At 36.6% G+C, this 23,776-nt stretch overlaps 1 protein-coding gene across 3 annotated transcripts in view; it reads left to right on the top strand.

Annotated features, from left to right (window-relative positions):
• Positions 1-18,491, top strand: part of SLC35F5 (solute carrier family 35 member F5) — a 39,582-nt gene extending 21,091 nt beyond the window's left edge. For all 3 annotated transcript variants that reach the window (XM_054207813.1, XM_054207811.1, XM_054207812.1), the window contains exons 14-17: positions 2,081-2,171; positions 7,046-7,200; positions 9,539-9,627; positions 10,480-18,491. In XM_054207813.1, coding sequence (XP_054063788.1) covers positions 2,081-2,171; positions 7,046-7,200; positions 9,539-9,620 — 328 coding nt within the window. In that variant the 3' untranslated portion in view covers positions 9,621-9,627; positions 10,480-18,491. The remainder of the gene's footprint in view (positions 1-2,080; positions 2,172-7,045; positions 7,201-9,538; positions 9,628-10,479) is intronic.
• Positions 18,492-23,776: the final 5,285 nt, after the last annotated feature.

The raw sequence follows: 23,776 nt of genomic DNA, 5'->3' as shown, positions 1-23,776 counted from the left end.
TTAAAGAGCCATTTTTATTTCTGGTTCCTTTTCCCTGGAATTTTGGACTAGGACTAATTTCAGAGTTTGTGCTGACATCATCCTTTTACCTATCCAGTGTGTCGCTGGTATGGTCGTCTACTCTTTCTTTGGAAGTAAATAGTATTGTTTAACCTACTTGTTTACTCCACCCAACCACATACTGGCAATGAAATAATGTAGTGGTAGATGTGACTCTTAATTATTTTTTTTTTTTTTAACCTATTGATAAGTTTTCATTGGATTCTGTATTGTTTATTCATTTACAGTGTTCTGGTGGACAGGTTGGTTCTAATTCAGAAGCAGTTGGTGCGGAAGAGTATTCTCTTACGGTATAGAAGGGAATTTAGAATATTGGGAGAACATTTGCAAAAATGCAGAGTATCTAAAATACTTTTTCCATTCTGTTCCTTTTTCATCTGCATATATTTTTCTTTGTTTTAAAGACACAGAACAATGCAAAGTGATGATAAATATCCAAACTAGTTGGTTTTGCTTGGCTGAAAGTCAGTCGTATGGGAGGACCTAATGGTTTGGTTTGGAATTATTATTCTAGTTTAGTTAGAGAAATACATGCATGAAGTCATGCTCTAGAAAATGTTTTCCAAATGTGTGTTCAAATCTTTTTGTTTAAAAGGTGTTAACAAATTTCTGTGAGGTCAATTAAAACAGCATTTTCTTCAGTGAACCACATTTCATGAACATAGTTTCAGTCATGCTGCATCTGTTTAATTTTTACAGTAACCAGAATAAAGACTGCGTAGGTAAAAAACAAATTTCAGAATTCTAATAAATACTGTAGCTACAGGATTTTCCTTCTTTAAAATTAGTTGTGTGCTGAACTAATTGCAGTTCCACAAAAAGGCATAGCTGGTATTGTTTTCACTATGTGCCAAAGATGAGAAGAATTGCCTTTATCTTAATAAATGAATAAATTCTGGATGGCTTTGAAATAAGAGGCTGACTCAGTAGTTGGACATTACCGATTTGAATTAGGTAGAGACCCTCTTGTATTTATTTTCTTCGTATGGTAGAATGGGCTATTCCATTGATGAGTATTTGCTAACAAGCCTCACTATCCTTGGTAACTTTTGACTTGGCCAATCACAAAATGGGAATTGCCGTTCTTATATTGGATGTTACGCTCTTCACTTGGTATCAAAATGGCTCAGGCTACTCAAGTTTTATTTATAGAGCCTTAGGTTTATATAGAAATGCTGAGGATTACAGGAGCTCATGTGTTCTCTTAGGTCTGTTCTACATACACTTTGAGGTTCTCTGGGTTGTTTTGTTGTTCTTTGGGTTTTTTTCATTTTTTTAAAAAAAGTGTCACTTAGTAAATCAGTCATTTGCAAACTAAATATGACTTGCAAAGAATTTTGGAAAAAGGGTTAGTTTTCTGTGGCTGTTAATGAATAGTACTCTGACGTCTGCATGTAGTTTTGTTGTTCTGTCACTTAAATACATTGTAATGGCTTTGTGTGATGCAGTGATCTAGACAAGTCTAACAGCTTTAGTCCTGCTTAGCAAGTATGATGAGACCACTTGTAGAATGCAGAGGAGTGTTGCTGAGACTCCAAAGAATGATTTCAAGGGCGTATTTTAGAACGAGATTTAAAAAGCAGAGTCTGTTAATTTAAGAATTTGTCTATTTGGGTAGGATTTATAGACATCAATAACCTTTTTTTAATTAACCAGACTGGGGCAAACCAGACTTAATTGCTATAAGCTGGTATTAAAATGGAAACAAAATGCAGATTTTTCAGGGTGAAGTCACTACACAGGAAGTAGTGAATTTTCCATCATCTCAACAGGTTTGTATTGGAATTAAACCTCACTCCAGAAGACATCAGTAGTCTATTTAAGAATTTTATGCAGTTTTGCAGATTTATGACAGAGTGTGGGTATCTCAATTTTTTATTATTAAAACAAACAATGGCTAACAGTTAGCTTGATTAAATGTCTTCTGCAGTTTGATGTGTTACTTCAGTTGTCTCTTAACTTTTAAATAAGACCTCATTATTTTTATTTTTAATTATTATAATTTTTTATTATCTTTTAGGGGATGCTTTCTTACCTCATCACTGATAGGCACACTTGCGCTAAGCCTTACAATACCTCTGTCCATAATAGCTGACATGTGCATGCAAAAGGTAACGTACTATGAAGTTTTGAGCATTATTAACAGAATTTCTTTGAATTAACTGTCAGTGTTACTTTTAACAATGTATATAATCAACAGTTTTTTACCGTCGTCACTTGTCAATAATTGTTGAACTACGTCATTATTACTACTCTCTTGATATTGACAGTTACAGTAACTTTGCACTTGCAAGCATGCACTTTCACACTTGAATATATTTGATTAAGATGCAGCTTGTCTGAAAAGTACCCAGAGTCATCAGCAATGCCTGGTCAAATGCTTTACCTTGAACAGGCACTTCTCAGAATTAAAGAACAACTGCAGGTAGAGCGCACCTTAATTTAATACCTTTACAATTATAGCATTGTTATAGACTGTCTATCTTGAAAATATTCAATTAGCGACAAAACCAAAAATCTGCAGGTTTACCACAAAGGAATGTAGCAAGGAACGTACAAGGCTTAATTGGACATTATTAGATTCATGTGGATGTTAGGCTTCCATTTAACTGTCCTACTTTAAGTTAGTCTAGTTTCACTGGTGTTGAGGTAATAGCTGTGGAAAAACCCCTGCATGAAAAGAAAAGAATCTGGTAATATGAGTTTAGAATAGAAACTATGTGAAGTTAGTTTATATTACTCTTCAAGCTGTGTAGATACTTTTCATGCTGATGGTGTAGAATTTTCAGATTTAATTATTTAATTGTGTCTGAACTTTAACTTTGAATGTTTGAATTTAATATTTAATCAGTGGCAAGGAATATGAAATTCTTAATTTCATGTGAATAACGATTATTTAGCATATATTGCAAGCAGGCAATTATTGGGGTTTTGTTTTGGTTTTTTTCTTTAAATTGTGGTCACATAACTGTTTCTATTTCCTGAAGGCAGGATGACTTGTTCCTGCTATTTTGCATTTAAATAATCCCTACTGCCAAAAATCTTAATTTGAAAGTTAAACTACCCATTTAACTCTGAAATAGCTTTCAACCTAATTTTATAATGCATCTGTTGTTAAAGCAAGCTTAATTTTTCTTACACTGATAATGGCCTTTTTTGTCTGTGCATCCCCACATAGTCCATTATGGCTGTGCTTTTTGACACCTCTCAGTGTAGACGCAGGTGTATTTGTCACTTGGTTAAAGTGTAAGCATTTCCCATCACATGCTTGTGTGCATTTTGACCATTGGCGACAACTGTATTTCATTGATGTTAAATGTGCATATATTCATGTGGTATGGAGAGGCTGTGGGAGATTTTTAGAAAGCAGGGAGTAAAATTATGTGCCAGGTTAATTTGTTTTCTGGGCTAAAAATAGTGAATTAGTCAGCATTTGAACACCTTGGCCTAAGTACAGTTTGTTACTGAAATACAAGAAGGTCTTTACTGAGATGATAAATCTTTACGTGAATTAGGAAGCAGTTTAGTCATGTAATAGTTGAGCTGAAAATGGTATCAATAAAATATCAATAAAAATGGGCAAAACTGACCCAACTTAAAACTAACTATTGAAATTTTGAATAGACTGGGGGTCTTGCTCTGCCAGCTGCTGCTTGCTTACACTGCTTTGATGTTCATTTGAGTCTTGGAGCAAATGCCATTATACTTAGTTTCTAAGCTACGTGCAAATAGAAGTATGTAAGTATGAGAAGTGAAAAAAAATCTGACTATGTCTGGAACACAGCTTAAATTGAGTGTTCTCTGAGTAGTGGCTTCCCTGAAGCAAGTGGGGTTCATGCATTATCCATGGTGGTCCAATTTATGACTTTTCAGTCATTACACTTAAGTTTTTCTTTTGAGGCTTTACTTGTTTGTACAAGACTGACTTATGTACAAGAAATCAGTCAAGTCTTGCATTTAGAATGTTTTCTGTCAAAACAAAGCTTTACTAGTCAATGTTTTGACAAGCAAAATGTCAATTCTAATGGGAACCTTTTGACTTCTGAATTCTGTTGGGCATGTAAGAATGGGGGGGGAAAACACCCCACACAACTTGTATTTCACTCTTCATGTCAGTGCAGATTTTGGAAAATGAAGTGGAAAAATAAAAGGATAAATATAGAAAAAGGAAAGTCAAATTGGAAAATAAGAGAGTTGGACCCTGAATAAATACTTGTGTAATGAAGATGTGAGAGAATTATGTTTCATATTAGCATTAGCTGCATATTCAAATGTGAAAGTACAGCAGAATGTTGCAGTGATTCCAACAATAATAGAGCATTTGTTGGTAAGATAACTGCATTTGTGTTGCTGTTAAAGTATCTGCAGTATACACTTGGGACATAAATTGTAACAGGAAAGTAAATAACTAATGATAGCTATTAAGGAAACAAGGAAAAAAGTCTGTAGACTTCTCTCCAAAGAATTCACTTTAATGAGGTGGAATTAGGTTTATATGTGAGCTAACGCTGGTAGCAAAGCCCAAAATTTTTTATGTATATGTGTGTGCATTAAGACATATTTTATATATACGTCTATATGTGCAAATACGTCTGTAGAGAGGTGTGTGTACATATATCTATATATAGTTACATATATCAATATATTAAAAGCTTAAGTTGTCTTCTGAAGTGATTCATCTAATGTTTCTTCTGGAATACCTGGAAAAATGGAATATGCTTTTCTAATTCTCAGTAAACAGCTTCATGTCTAGGCTACTTTATCAGAGTAAACACAGAGTCCAGATCTCTTAAAATTAATTTATTCATCATGTCTTTATGTGATATTGAGGCATTTGAAATAGCAGAAACATCTTTAAGGCTCTGTTGGATGACTTTCTGTTGATGTTGGTAACATAAGGCCAAGTTACACTTCTAACTCGTGTATAGTTTATCACTATTAGAGTTGCTCCAATGTTTATGTATCTGGTATTTATAAACAAATAAACAAAAAAGCCCCACAAATGTAGGTAACTATCAGTCTAACTTTCTGTACGCCTTATATTTGCTCTTTTCCTGTTTCTCGTCTCAAATCTTCACCTTCCTGTGTTGTCTCAGTTTATGTGGTGGCAACATCTTTCATGGTCTGAATCTTCATGCCTCTTCCATTTCATCCACCATTTTCACTTGCTACCACTTGCTTCTTTCTGAAGTTTGTGGTCCATGTACTTGCTTCCTTCCTTCTATTCGTTTAGTTTTTCTTTCTCTATTTGAAAAGGCTGCTTTGTCTTCCTCTGGACAAATACAGAACCTGACTGGTTTTAGGCAGCTGGCCATCAGGTTATGCCTCTTGTGTCTTGCCATATGTGGGAGAGTAATCAGGGAGGGGTTGGGGGTTCATTCTCTTTTTATTCCTTTTCCATTTCATATATGCATTACACACTACTGTTCTTCCTTCTTCCCCTGGCTGTTATGTAGTTGCCGTCCAAGTTTCTACTTTCCTGTCTGTTTGGTGCTTTTGGCTTGTGGCTGCTTCTTGTGTGTTTGAGAGTGTGTAAACACCACCTTCTGGTACTGAACTTTTCAGCATGAGGCCATGGGGCCATTGGGACTTGTCCTTGACAACAAAGTGAATTTCCTACTGTATCTTCTCCTGCTATTGGAGGCAAATCCTCTGTCTCTTATTTTTTTAAAAAAAAAGAATTGCTACTATTAGAAGCACAAATGAGTGACCCTAATTTAATGCAAACTCCTGTAGACCTTGAGGTTGTTTGCACAAGTATGTCTCTGTTCTACAAACATTAAAATATCCTAAGCCAAGCTCTATGCTCACTGAAGTCTCAGGTGTTCAAGTTAGGCTGATAGAATTTAAGCTTCCAACTTCAAGCTTTCTACTTAGTGCTTCTTCTGGGCAGCCCTGTTGTTACACCACATTTCGGTTTCCTTAGAAGGAACCGAGGTAGGAATGCCACTGGCATGGCTAATAATGTAAAGATTAAACTATGAATATATGCAGTCTTCATATGACTGTCAAATATTATGGTAATTATCCAATATGCATATTACTAACTTTCTGGGTATTTAATATTCTGTAATAATTTGACATAAATCTGAATTTTAAGAAATTACAACCAAATTATTAACAACTATTTAAATATTCCTTTTGGTAAATTATGTGTGTATGAATTTCTGTTAGAAATCAATAAAGATAGCATAAGGCTCTAACAACTGCAGTTTATTAGATTTTTGAGAGTGAACATTAGTGCTCGGTATCAAAACTGTACCTTTTTTCTCTGAAGTCTTCAACTTTGGAGACTTTGTCCACAAGAGGGAGCCGTGCTCATGGTTCATTGCTCTGTTAGCCTTAAAGGCATTGCAGAGGCTAGTTCTTGTTCTTGCACCTTTTGATTTCTCTAACGTTCTATAATTTTAAATTTTAAACTATCTCAGATCATCACTGCGGAGTGTAGTAGTAGATAGATACGAGTAGAATTTAATGTAAATTGGGCAAATAATGTGCCCTGCTGTTTTTTTAAATGAAAAAGATAATTACTGTAAATTTCCCATAGCTAGTCCTTCTATGCGCATTGATTTCACCAGTTACCATTCAGTGACAGTATATTCATAGTGAATAAAAAGGTGCCCAAATCTTTCAGGTGAGTTCTCTAATTCGAAACTTCTGAAGTATCTAGGGGACTCTCACTGGTACCAATCAGACAGCTAAAACTTAAAAATGAGAATATTTGGAAATAGCAGTCTTCATTCACACCACAGTGCAAACAGTATATTCCATTGTAAAGAACAAATCAGTGAAGAAAGGTTATTCATTTATTAGAAGCAGCAGTGTCTATAGAAATTGTACCAAATAACTTAAAAAAATATTGGTAATATTTCACACAGTTTAAAAGAACTGAAACTGAACTCAAACTTACAATAATAATTCCAAATATACACTATGCCAATTTTTTTTTACTATTAAGTGAATGATGTTTGTGTTTTAATTCCAGGTGCAGTTTTCCTGGTTATTTTTTGCAGGGGCAGTACCTGTATTTTTCTCTTTTTTCATTGCAACTCTCTTATGCCACTATAACAACTGGGATCCAGTGATGGTGGGGATCAGAAGAATTTTTGCCTTTATTTGTAGAAAACATCGTATTCAGAGGTAGGGCAATCACAAAGTATAATCCTATGTCTTTCTTAGCCTTTCCAGTATCCTATGCTCTTCTTAAGCCACGGTACTCACACAGTATAAGCCCAGCTGGAGCTCAACTTGGCCACTAACATACAGGACAACAAAAAAAGTTTTTATAAATACATCAACAAAAAGAGAGTCAGGGAGAATCTCTATCCCTTACTGGATGGGGCGGGGGGGGTGTTGCAACCAAGGACGAGGAGAAGGCTGAGATACTTAATGCCTTCTTTGCCTCTGTCTTCAATAGTCAGACCAGCTATCCCCAGAGTGTTCAGTCTCCTGAGCTGGAAGATAAGGATGGAGAGCAGAACAACCCACCCATAATCCAGGAGGAAGTAGTCGATGATCTGCTTCTGCACCTAGATGCACATAAGTCTATGGGGCTGGATAGGATTCACCCAAGAGTACTCAGGGAGCTGGCGGGAGAGCTCACCAGGCCTCTCTCCATCATTTATCAACAATCCTGGTCAACAGGGGAGGCGCCAGATGACTGGAGGGTGGTTAATGTGATGCCCATCTACAAGAAGGGTCGGAAGGAGGATCCGGGGAACTACAGGCCTGTCAGCCTGACCTTGGTACCAGGAAAGATCATGGAGAGGATCATCTTGAGTAAGCTGTCACAGCAAATGCAGGGCAGCCAAGGGATCAGGGCCAGCCAGCATGGGTTTAGGGAAGGGAGGTCCTGCTTTAACCAACCTGATCTCTTTCTGTGACCATGTGACCCGCCTTCTGGATGCGGGGAAGGCTGTGGACATTGTCTATCTGGACTTGGGCCAGGCCTTTGACACCGTCCCCCACAGTATTCTCCTGGAGAAGCTGGCAAATCATGGCATAGACATGTATACTCTTCACTGGGTAAAAAACTGTGTGGATGGCCGTGCCCAGAGAGTTGTGATTAATGGGGTGAAACCCTCTTGGTGGCCGGTCACCAGTGGTGTCCCTCAGGGCTCAGTTTTGGGGCCAGTTTTGTTTAGTATCTTTATCGATGATCTGGATGAGGGGATCGAGTGCACCCTCAGTAAGTTTGCAGATGACACCAAGCTAGGCGGGAGTGTTGATCTGCTTGAGGGTAGGAAGGCTCTATGGAGGGACCTGGACAGGCTGGATTGATGGCCCAAGGCCAATTGTATGAGGTTTGATAAGGCCAAGTGCCGGGTCCTGCATTTCGGTTACAACAACCCCAAGCAACGCTACAGGCTTGGGGAAGAGTGGCCGGAAAGCTGCCCGGCAGAAAAGGACCTGGGGGTGCTGGTGGATGGCCAGCTTAACATGAGCCAGCAGTGTGCCCAGGTGGGCAAGAAGGCCAACAGCATCCTGGCTTGTATCAGGAACAGGGTGGCCAGCAGGAGCAGGGAAGTGATGGTGCCTCTGTACTGGGCACTGGTGAGGCCCCACCTCGAGTGCTGTGTTCAGTTCTGGGCCCCTCTGTACAAGAGGATCATGGAAGTGCTGGAGCGTGTCCAGAGGAGAGCTACCAGGCTGGTGAGGGGTCTGGAGACCAGGTCATATGAGGAGAGGCTGAGGGAGCTGGGCATGTTTAGCTTGGAGAAGAGGAGGCTGAGGGGAGACCTCATTGCCCTCTACAACTACCTGAAAGGATGTTGTAGAGAGGTGGGTGTTGGCCTCTTCTCCCAAGTGAATAATGACAGGACCAGAGGAAATGGTCTGAAGTTGTGGCAGGGGAGGTTTAGATTAGATATTGGGAAGAATTACTTTACTGAAAGAGTGGTCAGGCCCTGGAACAGCCTGCCCAGGGAGGTGGTCGAGTCACCATCCCTAGAGGTATTTAAGGAACGTATAGATTTGGCACTTCAGGGCGTGCTCTAGTGGCAGAGATTGTAAGTTTGGGGTTTTTTTGTGTGTATGGTTGGCCTCGATGATCTCGAAGGTCCTTTCCAACCATGAATATTCTATGATTCTACTCATACTGTACTTATTTTTATCTAATTTTATATTCAGATGTATTCAGGTGTACTAATTTATTAATAGTAGTAGTTGCCAATCTACTTATTAACCTATGTAATGCTCAAAAAATGGAAACATATGAAGTCCATTTACCTTTGTAAAGAAGTTTCCTAGTGGCTGTCACAATTTTCTCTTTTTCCCTTAATACTTCAGTGATAGTTGATGTTCCCAGAACATGCAGTGAAAATTGTGCAAACTTGAGTATATTTTATGAAGTTATGGGGTCTTCGTATGTTTTAATGGCTGCAGTTCAAACAACTAGCATACTTAGTACTTATGTTGGCTTCATAACAACCAATTTAATATTACTGTGTAACTTTAATTAAATTTTACTTCTTTTAAGAATGCCAGAAGAAAATGAGCAGTGTGAAAGTCTCATTCCTATGCATAGTGTTTCACAAGATGGAGACAGTTGCTGTTCATAGACAAAAGGTATGCTTAATAACCTTCAGCCAATACAGAGAGACGTGAGGATTGATTTTCATGATGGCATTTGTGTTATACAAGCACACGTTTTTACAGAGCATACAGTTCATCTTGTTCTGTATTGATGGATAATAACTTTGAAGACAGCCTTCAAAACTCTTATTATTTGTTATCAAGCATTATTCTCACCTTGGCACAGTTCTTGGTCGATGGTTTTGAAATGTAAAGTTTTGGTTTTTTTTTTTTGCTTAAGAATATTACAACATTCATAAAAAAAATTGGATGCGAATCAGTAAACCAGAAGAGGCATACAACTTCTTGGTATGGATGATGTGTGTGGAAGAGATCTGAAGTAGTTATTTCATTCTTTTTAATGCCATTGAGGTCTCAGTTTGGGCTACTGTAGTTGATGAAAAATATTGACTGTTTGAGGAGGTTTAGGGGCCACAACCAGACTTTATCGTTATGGATCTAGAAAAAGGAAAGGATTCTTTGTGTTGACAAGAATTAAGTTGTTAAATTGCATTGGGAAAATATTTCTCATGATAAGGATAGGGAAACTATAGTAGACTAACTAGGGAGTTTTCATACTAGCTAGGGAGTTTTCATACTGCCCATCTCTAAGAGGAGGTTACGCAAACCTCTAAAGGAACAGGGTTTTAGTTTCAAGTAGCACATGCAAATTACATAAGTATATTTTTATTTTCCAATGTTGCTTAAATCTAATAATGAAATTTAAAATGTTCTAACCAAAACAGTAATTGGGATAACTTATTTGCTTTAAATACATGTGGTGATTGCTTTTTTATGATCTTTAATTACGTAGCCCTGATAACTTCTTTGTTTTCTTCTTCTTAGTTTAAAAATGGAATGATGCCCAGCGAAGAGACAATCTTCTGGAAAAGTCCTAAGGAATCATGTTTCAGTGCCTATTCCGAATTTGTAGTAAAAATAAGAAGTTTCAGTTCTTTTGAAACTCTAAACTTTTCCTCTATCTTGCTTTCATCTGGTTTTATAAATGAACAAATTTACTACATGCCTATCACCATAGGGAGTCTTAGTCCATCTGAGCAACCAACCTGCCTTATAACACTGAGCTGGTGAAGTTACTTGACAAAATCAAGAAAACAAATGCTGTTAAATGATTCCTTTCTCTTTTTAACTCACAATTTTGTTAAATGCTGGACAATATTATTTTTAAAAAATACTTTCAAATGAGTTATGTAAATAAGTTCGCAGGTCATCAAGTCTTACAGGCTTTCAGATGAAAAGCTAAATAGATATGTTACCTGTAGTAGGTACAAATTAACTTTTTTATGTTGTATAAACTATTTGCATATTAATAGAAGAAGATAGAAAAATAATTTATTAAGTGCATTCTTGTAATTATTGAGGCAGGATCTTTGTAGGGTCCTGGAACACTACATATATATTGTCTGATGCCATTTTGAGAAGCCTTGTAATGGCAATGGGTGCCGATGTTTAAAAATCTTTTGTTACCTAACAATCTGGAGTGTTTAAAGTTTTAGTGAATGGTAAAATGTTTCTAATTACAGTACATTTGGGTGTCCTGTCTCAAGATCAGTGTTTGTTTTAAACAGACTGATTCTGTAACCCATTCTTATTCCCATTTATCTTACATAAAAACTAAATTTGAAGATTTTGACATGTATAGCTGCCAAGTTATGAAAGAGATCAAATTAATTGTGGAACTTTTCAGTCAATGGGTTGGCACTACAGTAATCTGCTAAACAATCTGAAAAAGATAAAGGTGTTTGCATTGATTTTTTTTTTTCAGTGGCATTAATAAATTTATTATAAAAGTGATCATTTTCCTCAACTTGTATCTTCCTTCCACTGCAGTGCTTCTGTCCTGTTTGATTCTGAAAAGTTATAAATAATTATATTCAGGAATATTTGAAATTAGTCAGTGCCATTTTCCAACTTCTGGCCTGTATGACACTTCAATTAAAGTTAACTTTGGCTTTTGATGGATTTTATTTTTTATAATGAATGAAGGATGGATTTTCAGCCAACAGTATTCTCTTCCACATAATGAGATTATTAGTAGCATACTTCCACCGTCCTTCCACACAAATACAGAAGGAGGACATAACACAAATGCATTTTCATGTTTTGATGCTCAGTAATGATACTTCCAAAAGAAATTTTGGTGTTTTGGTGATTCAACTACTAGGCGAGAGGGAATGCAGGAAAGCAACATGGGCAGCTATACATGTAGAAGGATTGATTAGCCAGCAGCTACAATTTAATGTAAAAACCTGTTAGTAGAAAAGGGAGAGGGGGAAAAAAAAAAACAAACAACAAAACAAAAAACCTGGGGGCTATTCTGGTCAAATATTGTACCTTTATCAAATTTTTCCTTCCAATTTTTAGTATTGGATTGCAAGTTTCAGTGATCTGAGACATCTCCTCAAGATGAGGTAGCAAGTGCTTCTTTGGACACCTGAAATAGGAATGAAAAAGATCCAAAGAGCAAAACCACAAACCCCAAAGAAGTTTATTAAATTTATGTAGGCATTTTGAGAAACTTCCCATTTCAATTCCCAAACACCATAAGTAGAGGGGATAAAATGCAGTATGTAGAACTAATTTTACATTTGACTTTGGTAGAATTTTCAGAGATTTTTTGGTAAGTGGAATTTCCTTAGCTTTTTTTTTAAGGATTTTTTTTTTTTTATAAATTAGTACAAATTAGAGAATATTAGCTTCAGCTTTTTTCCAAGAAGTAATGTTAAGATCTACTGGGTAAAAAGCTAATGTCTGCTTTCAATTAATAATTCAATGAGATCATACTGAATATATAATACCAGACATAAACTACAAATTTAAATCAGCTGGGACTTGGTATCAGCAAACTAAGCCTGGGAAAACTGAATTTGCTTTCAGATGGGCAATTACAGTATTTTTAGCAAAATATTCTAATACTGTCTTTTGAAATTGGTCATACTGATAGAATTGGAGCTGTAATGTATAATGGGCAATTGCTATTCATATTTGTCCTTACGTTCGTGGCTTGAAGTGAAAGATTATCATAGTCTCCTAAGTACCAGGAGAATATTCTTCTGTCTCTGACCCCAGGAATGTTGAATAATGTTTCTATTCAGTAAACTCAAAGTTAGGGCCTTCCCACTGGTTTTCTTTTTAACAAAAATGTGTTAATCTTTTTTTTTGTTTTTTTAAAAGATATTAAATACTTTAATCTCATGGCACTAGGTAGCTCGAGTGGTCTTTTTGCATGAAATTACAGTTATGAACGAATAAGAAACAAAGCAAACTGTCCTTCCTGAAAGGATTTTTAAACAGTGGTGCCCCTGTAGTTAAAAGAAATGTGTTAACAGTTTTAATTACGGAAGCTATGACGTGTAACATTGTTCCTGCATTTAATAGAATGTGATGAGGCTTTTTTCTATAGAATCCTGTGATTTTTAGTACAATAATATTTTATAAATATAATGTCTAATTTGAAATGTAAATTGCTTAGCTCTCTAATGGGTGCTTGATAAATGCACAAGAGATTTAGCTTTGATTCTCAGGTACCTCTGATGTAATGGAGACATGCTGGGTTTTTCTTCCTCATGACACAACTGGAATGTGAAGGAGCTCTCTCGTAAATGCTTTAGCTCTGTGTGCTAGCATAAACTGTCATTGCTGTTACTGTTTCAATTTGGAAATGTCTTTATTCTGACTTATTTCTTGTAGGAAGCATGTACACTTTAAAAAAAAAAAAAAGGAATTTTTATCTTAAGCATTTCTTTGAATGTCATTAGATGCTTAAGGAACAGTGATTTCCCATGCCTACAAAATGGAAAATGAATACTACATGTGTCGCTCTGTCAAACAGTTGAACTAATTCCTGTAATCCTGTGAGACAACCAACAATTTCTTCTGTGTGTGATGAGGTTTTGAAGCTTTTTAGGTTTTATATATGGAGGAAATGATGATAATTTGCCAGATGCTATGTAGCTTGCCTTTGCTTTTAAGGTTTTGGTGTGCTCGTAGGGTTTTGGTGAGTCTTGCGTAGTTTGATGTACTATGTACTGCACTACAGAACAAAGGGGGGGAAAAAGGATTTGAGTTTTTCTGGCTACTTTCTGTTAGGTTTCAGACATGCTGAAAATGTGTTTGCTTCGAGGGGTTGCTGTAGGTGCAAAATTAGTTCAGCAAAGGACTGAAGTACACGCGACGTCAGTACTCAACAACTCCTTAGTATGGGACACATGAATGCCACTGAAGACGCTGCGAGCCCCATGTTTCTGTTGCCCAGTGTGCACCGCATCTTGCTCGTTGGTTTTTTGCCTGTGGAGATCCATGTAGGGGAGTGGAGGCTGTACGACGTGACTGATTTGGTTTGTCACAAAGTGGGGCTGGAGTGGACTGCACACTGACACTCAGAAGCAGGGAGGCTACGGCACTGGCACTGCCTGGGTATCTCACTGCGGTTTTGCAAATGCTGAAGTATTTTGCAGAAACGCAGTGTTAAGCAGTGGTATTCAAATGACAAACGATGGTGCTGCGTGCGATACTTGACTCAATATGCTGGTATATGCATTGCGTACCTCCTTGTAATGTACTGGCAAAAATGGGAGAGCCTGCAAATTACTTATCTTGGTATGTGCTGTTGTAATTGTCATTCTCTCTCGTGATCCCCATTGTGCCCAGGTACTGCTATTCACATCTGTGATTGCTTTAAATCGGATGGTAAAACGATTTCTTTGTAATTCTTGGTTCTATCTCTCTCTGCGTTGTATGTTATCATTCCTGTTCCTTACTAAAAGATCCTTCTATCTTAGGGAATTTAAGTTACTGAGCTAAACTAAGCTATCAGAGGAGGGGGGGAACCCAGTTAAATTTTAGACACAGGGTGAGTTTATGGACACACTTTCAAATTTCATATGAAAATAGGCATCAGTAAGGCAGAGCGTTTGTATGTTTATAAATGAAGTTAAGAAGTGGCATACTCAAAAATCAAGAAATAAAAAATAATGTTAATATCACACTGTTGAGTTATGTGGCTAACTATAGTATGGTACTTTTAATCAGGTTTCTTTATTTGGGATAAGTTTTTAGTTGGTTACCGTTTCTGTTATGACAGTCAGATGAAATGTCTGCAATTCCATAGTTATAAGTGCAGTAGCATTTAAGTGTTGGTTCATAAGAAGTTGTTATGCATGCTTTTTTTTTTTTTCCTATCTAATCCAGGATTGCATTAATGGTGTATTTTGTTTTACATGGTTATTGCAGGGCATGATTTCTCAGGGAAATATGGATGATACCATGCGTTGTGAGAGCTGGTAACTAATTCCTGCTTTTAAAACTGTTACAAATATTTTCAGGTTTCACTCAAACATTTCACATCACCTGACTTTTGTGTTGAAATTCCTTAGGCTTATTAAGTAAATCATGATGAGAATGTTAAGAGTGTTTAAAGGTGTGAATAAAATACACTCTACCTAACACTTCGTTACTATTTGGACAAACATCCATTCTAAACTGATGCTGCAATTTGTGTGTGGTTTTTCTGCTTTATTGTACTATGCGCCATATAAATTAATAGTTGCCCTGCTGATTTCAAAGCTGCACTTACGGCATGACAGTGACTTTCAGGGTTAGGCAAGGCTATAGTAATACATGATCTGAGTCTGGGTTAGACTACCAGTATAAATCTTCTAACGTATTCATTTATATCATTAAATTTTTAAAAAGTCTGCTCACTTTGGGGATTTTTGTTTGTTTTTCCGGTAAAGTTACTTTGGCTAGACTGGGATTTGATCCAAAGCCCATGAGAGTCATAGACAGCATTAATAAAGTAGAATTTTATTGAAAAGAAACTCTGCAGTCAGGTTGACCTTTATGCCTTTGCAGTATTTCTGTCTGCAGCATACATTTGGAGTGGTTTGCTTTAAGACTTCAGTAATATAAATCTGAGGGATTTTAGTGCTGGTAAAAATGTAAACTGGTAAACATACTGTTGTAACTGGTCACAAAAAATATTTCCCTATAGCCAGCACGCAGCTTAACTATTTAGAAGGCGAACTTGTCTTGCTCTGTGACTTTCCTTTAAAATCAGGAGTACAAGAAATGTTAACCGCTTCACCTAGTTGTATACTTCTAGAAGAATTTTTTGTTGATAGTGAGAATATGTGATTGTAGTCATCATAGCCTTGAGGATCAGCTTCCTCTTGATTTCTGATTTGGCATTTCCATTTGCGTTCACTTTGCAAAGAATGTAACAGGGCATTTCCTCTCTAGGTAAGGCTACAGAAATTGTATTTTGACTGCCCTAGTTCTCTGTATTGTTAGAAATTTAACATAAAACATAAACCTAACATATAAATGTGACTCTGCTTAGTTATCTGTGCTCTCACTCTCTTCCGAGGCAAAGTATTGCATCATTACATCTGGTATTAGTAGGTAACCAGACTGTTCCTGGAATTCCTATGCTGTGATGTGGAACGCATCCACAATGTCATCTAATTTTTGCTTCCTACTTTTTATAAAGATAAAAGTTGGGTTTTTTTTTTCCTGAGGATTTTTGTAGAAAGCAGCTCTCCAAGTGCAGAGTTCTTTAACTGCATCTCAGTTGATAAAGTTGCATCCCATGTTCGTTTTATTTTTGAATGAACTTTTGACTGTTTTATCAGGGAAGGTGCACAAATGTGGTATATGTGCCACAGAAGAAATATGGCTAGATACTGGAATGGCCTCAGAAATAATAATTCGGAGATGTTTCTGTAGTTCTTCACACATATTCCTGAATTTTTTCCACATTTTTATTAAAAAAAAAACCCAACCAAACAAAAAAAACCAGAAAACCACACTTATCAAGCTGAGGAGAATTAGCCATTTAGCGTAGAACTAATTTTATAACATGCAAATCAACTGTGTTTTTATTAGAGATATCTTTCAATATATTACTTTTCTTCCTTGTCTGTGTTACAGGTGACCCTTCTCTTCTACCTAAATCTGACCTTTTGCATGCCAATTAAACTAGTTCCTCTACCAGAATGAGTAATTGCTAAAATATTTTTAGAATCTCCTTCTTTTTCCTCTAGCTAGGGAAGCAGCAGGGGCTGTCCAGCCAAACAGTATCCCTTTCCTATTGGAGAAGAAAAAAAAAATTAAAATAAAATAGAAACAGGAATCTTAATTGAAAAGAAAAGAATCTTACTGGCCAGCATGTGGGGTCAGCTGTAAAACCATCGGGGTAATTTCTTACATAGCACAATTACATATAGGAAGTGCTTCGGCAGTATTGGATTGATCTCTCTGGCTGACTTGATTTAATATAGAATGTAGGTTTTTTTTAAATAATCACTTCATATTAAAGCTGAATGCTTGAATTAAGCCCTGTGATTGTTTAAAAAAAATAAAAAAGATCTGGGAAAAAATCTGGAAAAAAGATATTTGGAGGGAGCGTGTAAATGCGAAGGAGTTTCTACTCTGTATTTTGGGGTTTTCCGTAAAGTGTTTAAAAAGTCCCACATACGGTCCAGTTACAAATGAATGCTGTAATAACTGAAAATTTTGAGAGGCTGTTTATACAAAGCTGTACTGAAAGCTTAGGCAGTTGTTCAAGTTAACGTTATCTGAATGGAATTGGAGAAGTGTAATGAGTACACGATACAACTTTGGCATTGTACAGCTGAAGGCGTCCTTGTAACGATTTAAAATTTCTGTGAGTTCCCTTTGGAGTGGGTATTAGTAAAACAAAATTGTTTATGAAACTTTTTCTTAGTTGTTTATGCAGATTAATTTGTGGAACTTCTAATGCATTTGTGCATTAAAAAGATGCACAAAACTAATAGTATTTTAATGATCTTTAGCATTACATTTTGTAGTAAGTTTCAGTGACTTCTGGACTTCTTCACTGAAGAACTTTCAACTAAAGAAAACTTTCGTTTCCATGAAGTCTGTTCGGTTTGCTGGTAATTCAGGTGTTCTGAGAGCACAGCTAGTTCCACGTATATATCCTCTATGAATACCTTTATGCATAATCTTTTAACCATTTTCTTTAGTGAGACCAGGACCTCAATTGCTGATGTGTATTGCATTTGCACTTAAATACCTGATTTCAGAGTGTGTTAAACCTTGATCTATTTTTGATAAAAAAAGAAATGTAGCATTTTTATCTAGTTTCCATTTAATGGTAAGTATATTCATGCAGAGAAAAACATATAATTATGGCTCGATGCAGTGATTTTTAAGCCAGGAAAACAGCAGGATGGCGGTAGTAAATCTGAAATGAAGATGCATGTCTCTTCGGAAACTCTGGCTTCTGGTTTCTTCCTTCCCTCTTTATACCAAATTGATGTCTCCATTATTCCAGAAATATACAGGTAAAGCAAGGACCAGAACTTTTACCCTTTGGTTTTTAAAAGTGAATATTGGCTTTTGCCTGGAGTTTTTGTCCTGTTACTTCATTTTCTAGGAGGGCGCTCGGTAAAGTGAGAAATACAGAATAAGTATTTTTAATTAAACTCAGATTTAAGCTATTAATTATTTTGAAATTCTCTATATTACTAGAGATCTAATGAATGGAAAATAAAGGCTTATATTGAAAATATTGAACAGTGCTTATATATTTTTAAGAAAATCAGTATGTATATGAAAAATTTGAAGCATACATAAAGGTGAAAATTGGAGGGTTGTTCTTCTGTTGATGGGCTTATAAATTGAAATTCTTAAGATCTAATACCAAAACCCTATAAAAGGGCTAATGAAAAGAAAATGTAATGTATTCTGATAAACAGCCTGTGTAATGCAATCAATGGGTGTGATATGTGTGTTCTGTATCATATTTATTATATGTAAGTAAACAATAAAGATTATAAATCTTATTTTCTTAACAGGAATTAGTATTTGGTTGGGGTTAATACTTAATATATCTTATACCATCAGTTAAGAAAAAATGAGTGGTCGCTATGGGTGGGCTGCCTTGTGAGAATAGCACAGTGGTAAAAAGGCCCTGAATTGACCCACCTAATTCCCCTCTTCCACCCTTAAAAGTGAGTCTCAGGATGTCTCATTTTACATGAAGTCAGCTAGGGTGCCAAAAAGCTATAATTTGGTCTCGTGCTGGACCATTACTTTAAGTAGTAAAATACCAATTTTTTTTTAAAATCCATTTTCACAGCTGCAGGTGAGTCTTACTTGCTAATACATGAATTATAAAAGATATGAGAAGACTCTTCATCAGCAGGGGGAGCTACTGTAGTATCCATCTATTCTACTGCATTCCTGAACTCCACTATGAGAAATAAGTGGTAAAAAGACAATTAACTTTATCTGTTTATCATCCTTGATTCTTGGAGTTAACCAGGACTAGATGCTGACCTTCATTCATGCAGCTGAACTTTCAGTGTCTTTAATTATTAAAAATATCTTGCAGATGGTGGGCATTTACCTAAATAGTTAATAAAAAAATTAGAAAAAGTATTTTCCTACTGTGTGCTTTTTTGAGTTTTCTGGATTACCTACAGCTGAATTCTGTTTACTGATATAATTAATGCTGCTGCACAGCTGTAACAAGAAGCAGATTTTTACACTAAAACAAGGGGATACTTGCTGTGCCATATCTAAATTATGCAAAAATACAATATGATGTTACTGAAAATGCAGGTACCAAATAGATGAATCTTAAGTTTTAAACCAGAGTTTCTTAGAAAAAGTTAAAAGCATAGGCATAAAGACATCATGCCAAATACAAATCACGATGTGGAGAAGCAAGAGTGTGTGTGAAACAAATGGCAATTTAGCTAAGGTCTTGGGACAGTGTAGTGCAAGGATTTGTGTCTGAGCCATCTTCACCTTCAGGAATCCACTGGGGAGAGCCATGGGTTTACCTGCCACTGTGTCCTAATGTCTGAAATCAAAACTTGGAATGAGCAAGGATGATGTAATCAAAACACTTATTTCTTGCAAGCTGCTCATACAGTGACTGCGCTGTCTTGTGAATGTTCCAGGACCGGGAAGAACTAGTAGAATCAAAGAATAATAGCCCTGTGACGTTTTATTTTTTTTTTTACAGTAGACTAACAAATTTTGGTAAGAAACTTACTTGCTTTACTGCTTTGATAAACATTTCTACTGTAAAAAGGGCTTATAAAAATCCACTGAAATTGTCATGCAACAATTTATTCTTGACACCAAATGGACAAGTATCATATATGCCCCTTTTTTTTTTTTTTTTTTTTGCAATGTGGAAAGGTCTCTGTTCTATCTTTCTTGGCAGAGAACTTTGAGAGACATTTAATGTAGCAAAATTTTTTAGTCAAGGCTGTAGTGTACTTCAGTACTTAGAGTTTGGGATGGATGTTTTAAGTAATTAGCATGGAGTTCATCTCATAGTGTTCCCTGACAAGAACAGGAATTCTGGAACTCGATAATTTGAAACAAGTTGGCTTAAAAATTTTCTATATACTTGAAAAGGCGACTTGGCAATAACATGCCTGTTCTTTTTTTCTAGTGTCCTAACTGATGGCTGGAATCTCAGTCACTGCCTTATCACTCCATTTTTAAGTCAGTGATACGTAAAATGTGCAATAATTTTCCATTTTTGGCAGGTTCTCTCCTTAAAACATAAGCTAAGATTTACCACTTTCTTAGGCTATACCGGTACTTCACGAGTTGTGCTGAGTGAACAAGTAGCTGCATAAACGGCCAGGGCCAGTGGTCACAAAACCATATGAAGGAGGCTTTTCAGTGGAAGGTTTGATGAAGATGTGTGGAGGCCCATAAGGAGTGCTGGGAGTCGACAATGGTTTGCCATTGGTCACTTAGCCCCAAGAGCCGGGGAGCTACGGGGCTATGACTGAAATGAGAAGTTTTGTGGTTTTGTTTTGTTTTGTGGGGGGGTTTTGTTGTTTTGTTTGTTTGTTTTTTGTTTTGCTTTGGTTTTTTTTGTTTGTTTTCCTTATCCAAAATGTGAATCGGTGTATCTTTATTCCATTAGGCTAGTAAGATCTAAACTATCTTCTGTGATATCTTGACACCTAGTACTTTTGTGTATACAATGGGATAAGCTAGTGCAAGCTAGCTAGATTGCTTTCAATCTCTAGGGCATAATTTGTTGACATTCTTTTATTCTACTTTTCAGTTCCAGGAGACACATTTCATACATGAAACTGCCCCTTGCCAGAAGCTCAATGTAGTTTCTATTTTCTAGTAGGTGAGCTTTAAAGCTTCTGAGAAAGATGATTTAAACCCTATTTTCAGATTTTTTTCTTATTCTATCAATAGCATGTATGTGGGAGACATTCTTCAGTTTTAATTATATCTGCAACCCAAGTATATCCCATTTATATTGATTTTAAAAAGCTTGACAAAGCTTTAAGGTTTCCAAAGAAATGATGGTTTATTACCTCAGTGTGAACTCTTCTTTTCTTCCCCTTGTTTTCACCGCTCTGCTCCCAGTCTTTACTGCAAGTTCTAGTTTGTGGGTTTGCAAGCTTTCAGGACTTCTTTGGTACTGTTATCTGCTGTGTTAAGATTTGTTGTGACATGAAGTTCGTACCATAAAGATTCCTTAATTTTCTAAGTAGGCTCTTTGTGAGAACCTTCCAGTATTGTGTCATTTACTAAGCTTCTTTGATTTAACTACGAGGATCACGCTGCTTATGATGATGGAAAACTCATGATTGCACTGCAAGTGTGCATTTACACAATGCAAAGGAAGCTTCATAAGCATGAAGGAGCATTCTGTCTATCTGTACCAGTGTTCCCATTTAGAAGGAAGCTCATCTGCCAGTAGATTTTTTTTTTTTTAAATCCTATTGGAAGGAAAAAATAGATTAAAATTGTTTTTAAAAAATTCAAGTTATAAGCAGATGGCTTGTGTGGCTGTGGTGTTGCAGGCAAACAGGCAAGCAATGCTCCAAGAGAGGTTTCTGACAGTGGGGCATGTGGTGATCTGAGAGGAGTGGGAGATGATGAAGTTCAATGTAAGGACCACTGATGAATGGAGTTTGGTCTTAATCATACCTTTCCCCAAGTCCTCCTTGCTTTTTTATGTATTTCCTCACTCACAAAGAAGACTCTCCTCACTAATTGAGAGGACATTTAGTTCATAGTATAAATATTTAAAAATACTTTGGGAGTGTTAGTGATTTAACTGGCTTTTGTTAAAAACACATTTTGACAAAAGTGCTGACACTGAGTTCTCCCTCCCCTCTTCACTATTAGGTAAAAGCTGATACATCTCCATCTGTCACTCTTTTGCATATGACTGTTTTCCCCATAATTTGCGTATGATCAGCCACCAGTGAATGGAAATATATCTTGACTTAAGTATCTGGCACTGTTTAATTGAAGTGGCTCATACTTGTAAGCACAAAGTGCTTAAAAATGTAGTTGGATTCATTACTTTTCATACAGGAGTGTGTCAGCCACAGTGAATTTCAAGTGTAGGAAGAGAAGCTCCTGAACAATGTGTTCCTAGAACAGGGCAGCAGAGTCTCACCAAAGTATTTTCTCAAGGAAATAGTTACAGACTAAGCCAGTCTCCTTTCTGAGATGCAAAAGGGCAATCAGGACCAGCCTAACCTAGAGAAGAAAAAGAATAAAGTGATGATCTACCAGGAGCTGATGGAGAGACATGGTAAGGAAAAGAACAGCCCTTCAGAACTAGGAGGAGATGCATAATGAGGCAAATGAGTATATGTAGTAGGTATGTAAATGAGGTATACCTGAGCTCTTGCAAAAGGAGATAGCCTGAGTTGAAATTATTTCTATCTTTGTCCATTCCTTTTGTACTTGAGGGTAGGGTAAGAGGTGGAGTTCATGATAAACGTCCAAGACAGAACAACTTTGTGAGAATCTGAACTGTTCTGTGAACAGAGGATGAATAAACTTCAAATTCTTATGGATTAAAAGTTTCAGAACACCCAAAAACTTAAATGGTAGAAGTGTTTCATTATGTTAAAAAAACATTAATTTGCTTTTAGGGGTCTAACTGATATAAAGTTTTGGTAACGCACGGAGTCTGTCATGAAATAATACTAATGTGTTGGCGCTCTGCCAAAGTAATTCCTCAAAACACCTAGTTAATGCTTTTAATGATGTGTCTCTACTTTCTGGCTCTGGTCTGCCATTATACCTGCCAGTCTACCTCCTCCCTTTGCAGATGAGTTCTAAAACTGCCACATTTATGTCTCCCTTCATAAATTCTTCATTTTTCTCTCACAGATTTAAAAAAAGACTGTTTAATGATGGAGTGTTTGTAAAATTGGCAACAGAGGCATCATAGCAGTATAATGAAGAGGCACAAATAGAGAAGAGTTAAGAATACTGGCTTTGCACATTTCTCCTCACATACCAGACCGTTTACATCTGAAAGTATACACTGGCCTTGAAGGCTATCTTCAAGAAAGCTCTTAACAAAGCTTCTTGTTTTGCGTAACAGTATCTGGGAGCTTGCTATTCTACATGTAGGGAATATTGTACTTCTTGCTTAGTTTTGTTTTCAGTAAGGGTCAATATTTTCGGGGTAAAGGTTGCTGTGTGTAAACTCAACACAAAATGGACCCTAAAGAAAGTCTACAGTCTTGCAGTCAGCTCCATAGTGTTCCTTCTGAATTTGACCCGTACCAAGGACCAGATCTTTTATGTGATGCTTTGAATGTTGAGAGTGGACGCCATACTATCTCTTTGTCTTCCTTATCATTACTGATTCTTCTTGGGAAAGTCCCCTCACCCTTCCATGGTTTGGGTTTTCCCCTTCCTGAAATTATGGTAGTGATTATAACTTTATTTCTTTATGGGGTAAAAACATGATAACAAATTGTTGGCAATGTTGCCGTGGGGCTTGGGCAGAAAGCTGTAGCTTATACTTCCTTAAGAATGCCTCAGCTACTCAGCAACATTGCCATCTTTTCTCTCATATTCCCTTAAATCTCCCTGCCCTGTTCAACCTGTACTACATGGGCAGTCAGTTCACTTCCCAAAGTCCTTAATCAGTCCTCACTAGAGATGCCAACAGTAATAAATCAGTGCTATTGCCAGTGCTGGGCCAGGACCTTTAATACAGATGCCGCTAGAGAGATACCAATGAAGATTAACTACTATTTGTTAGATTTTTAAAGGAAGTCTTTTAGCTGTTTATAAAGAGAGTAGGGATTGCTCCAAACAGCTAAAA

Source organism: Rissa tridactyla, chromosome 7, assembly GCF_028500815.1.
Source record: "Rissa tridactyla isolate bRisTri1 chromosome 7, bRisTri1.patW.cur.20221130, whole genome shotgun sequence".
NCBI classification, from domain to species: Eukaryota; Metazoa; Chordata; class Aves; order Charadriiformes; family Laridae; genus Rissa; species Rissa tridactyla.
This window is presented reverse-complemented; position numbering and strand designations above follow the sequence as displayed.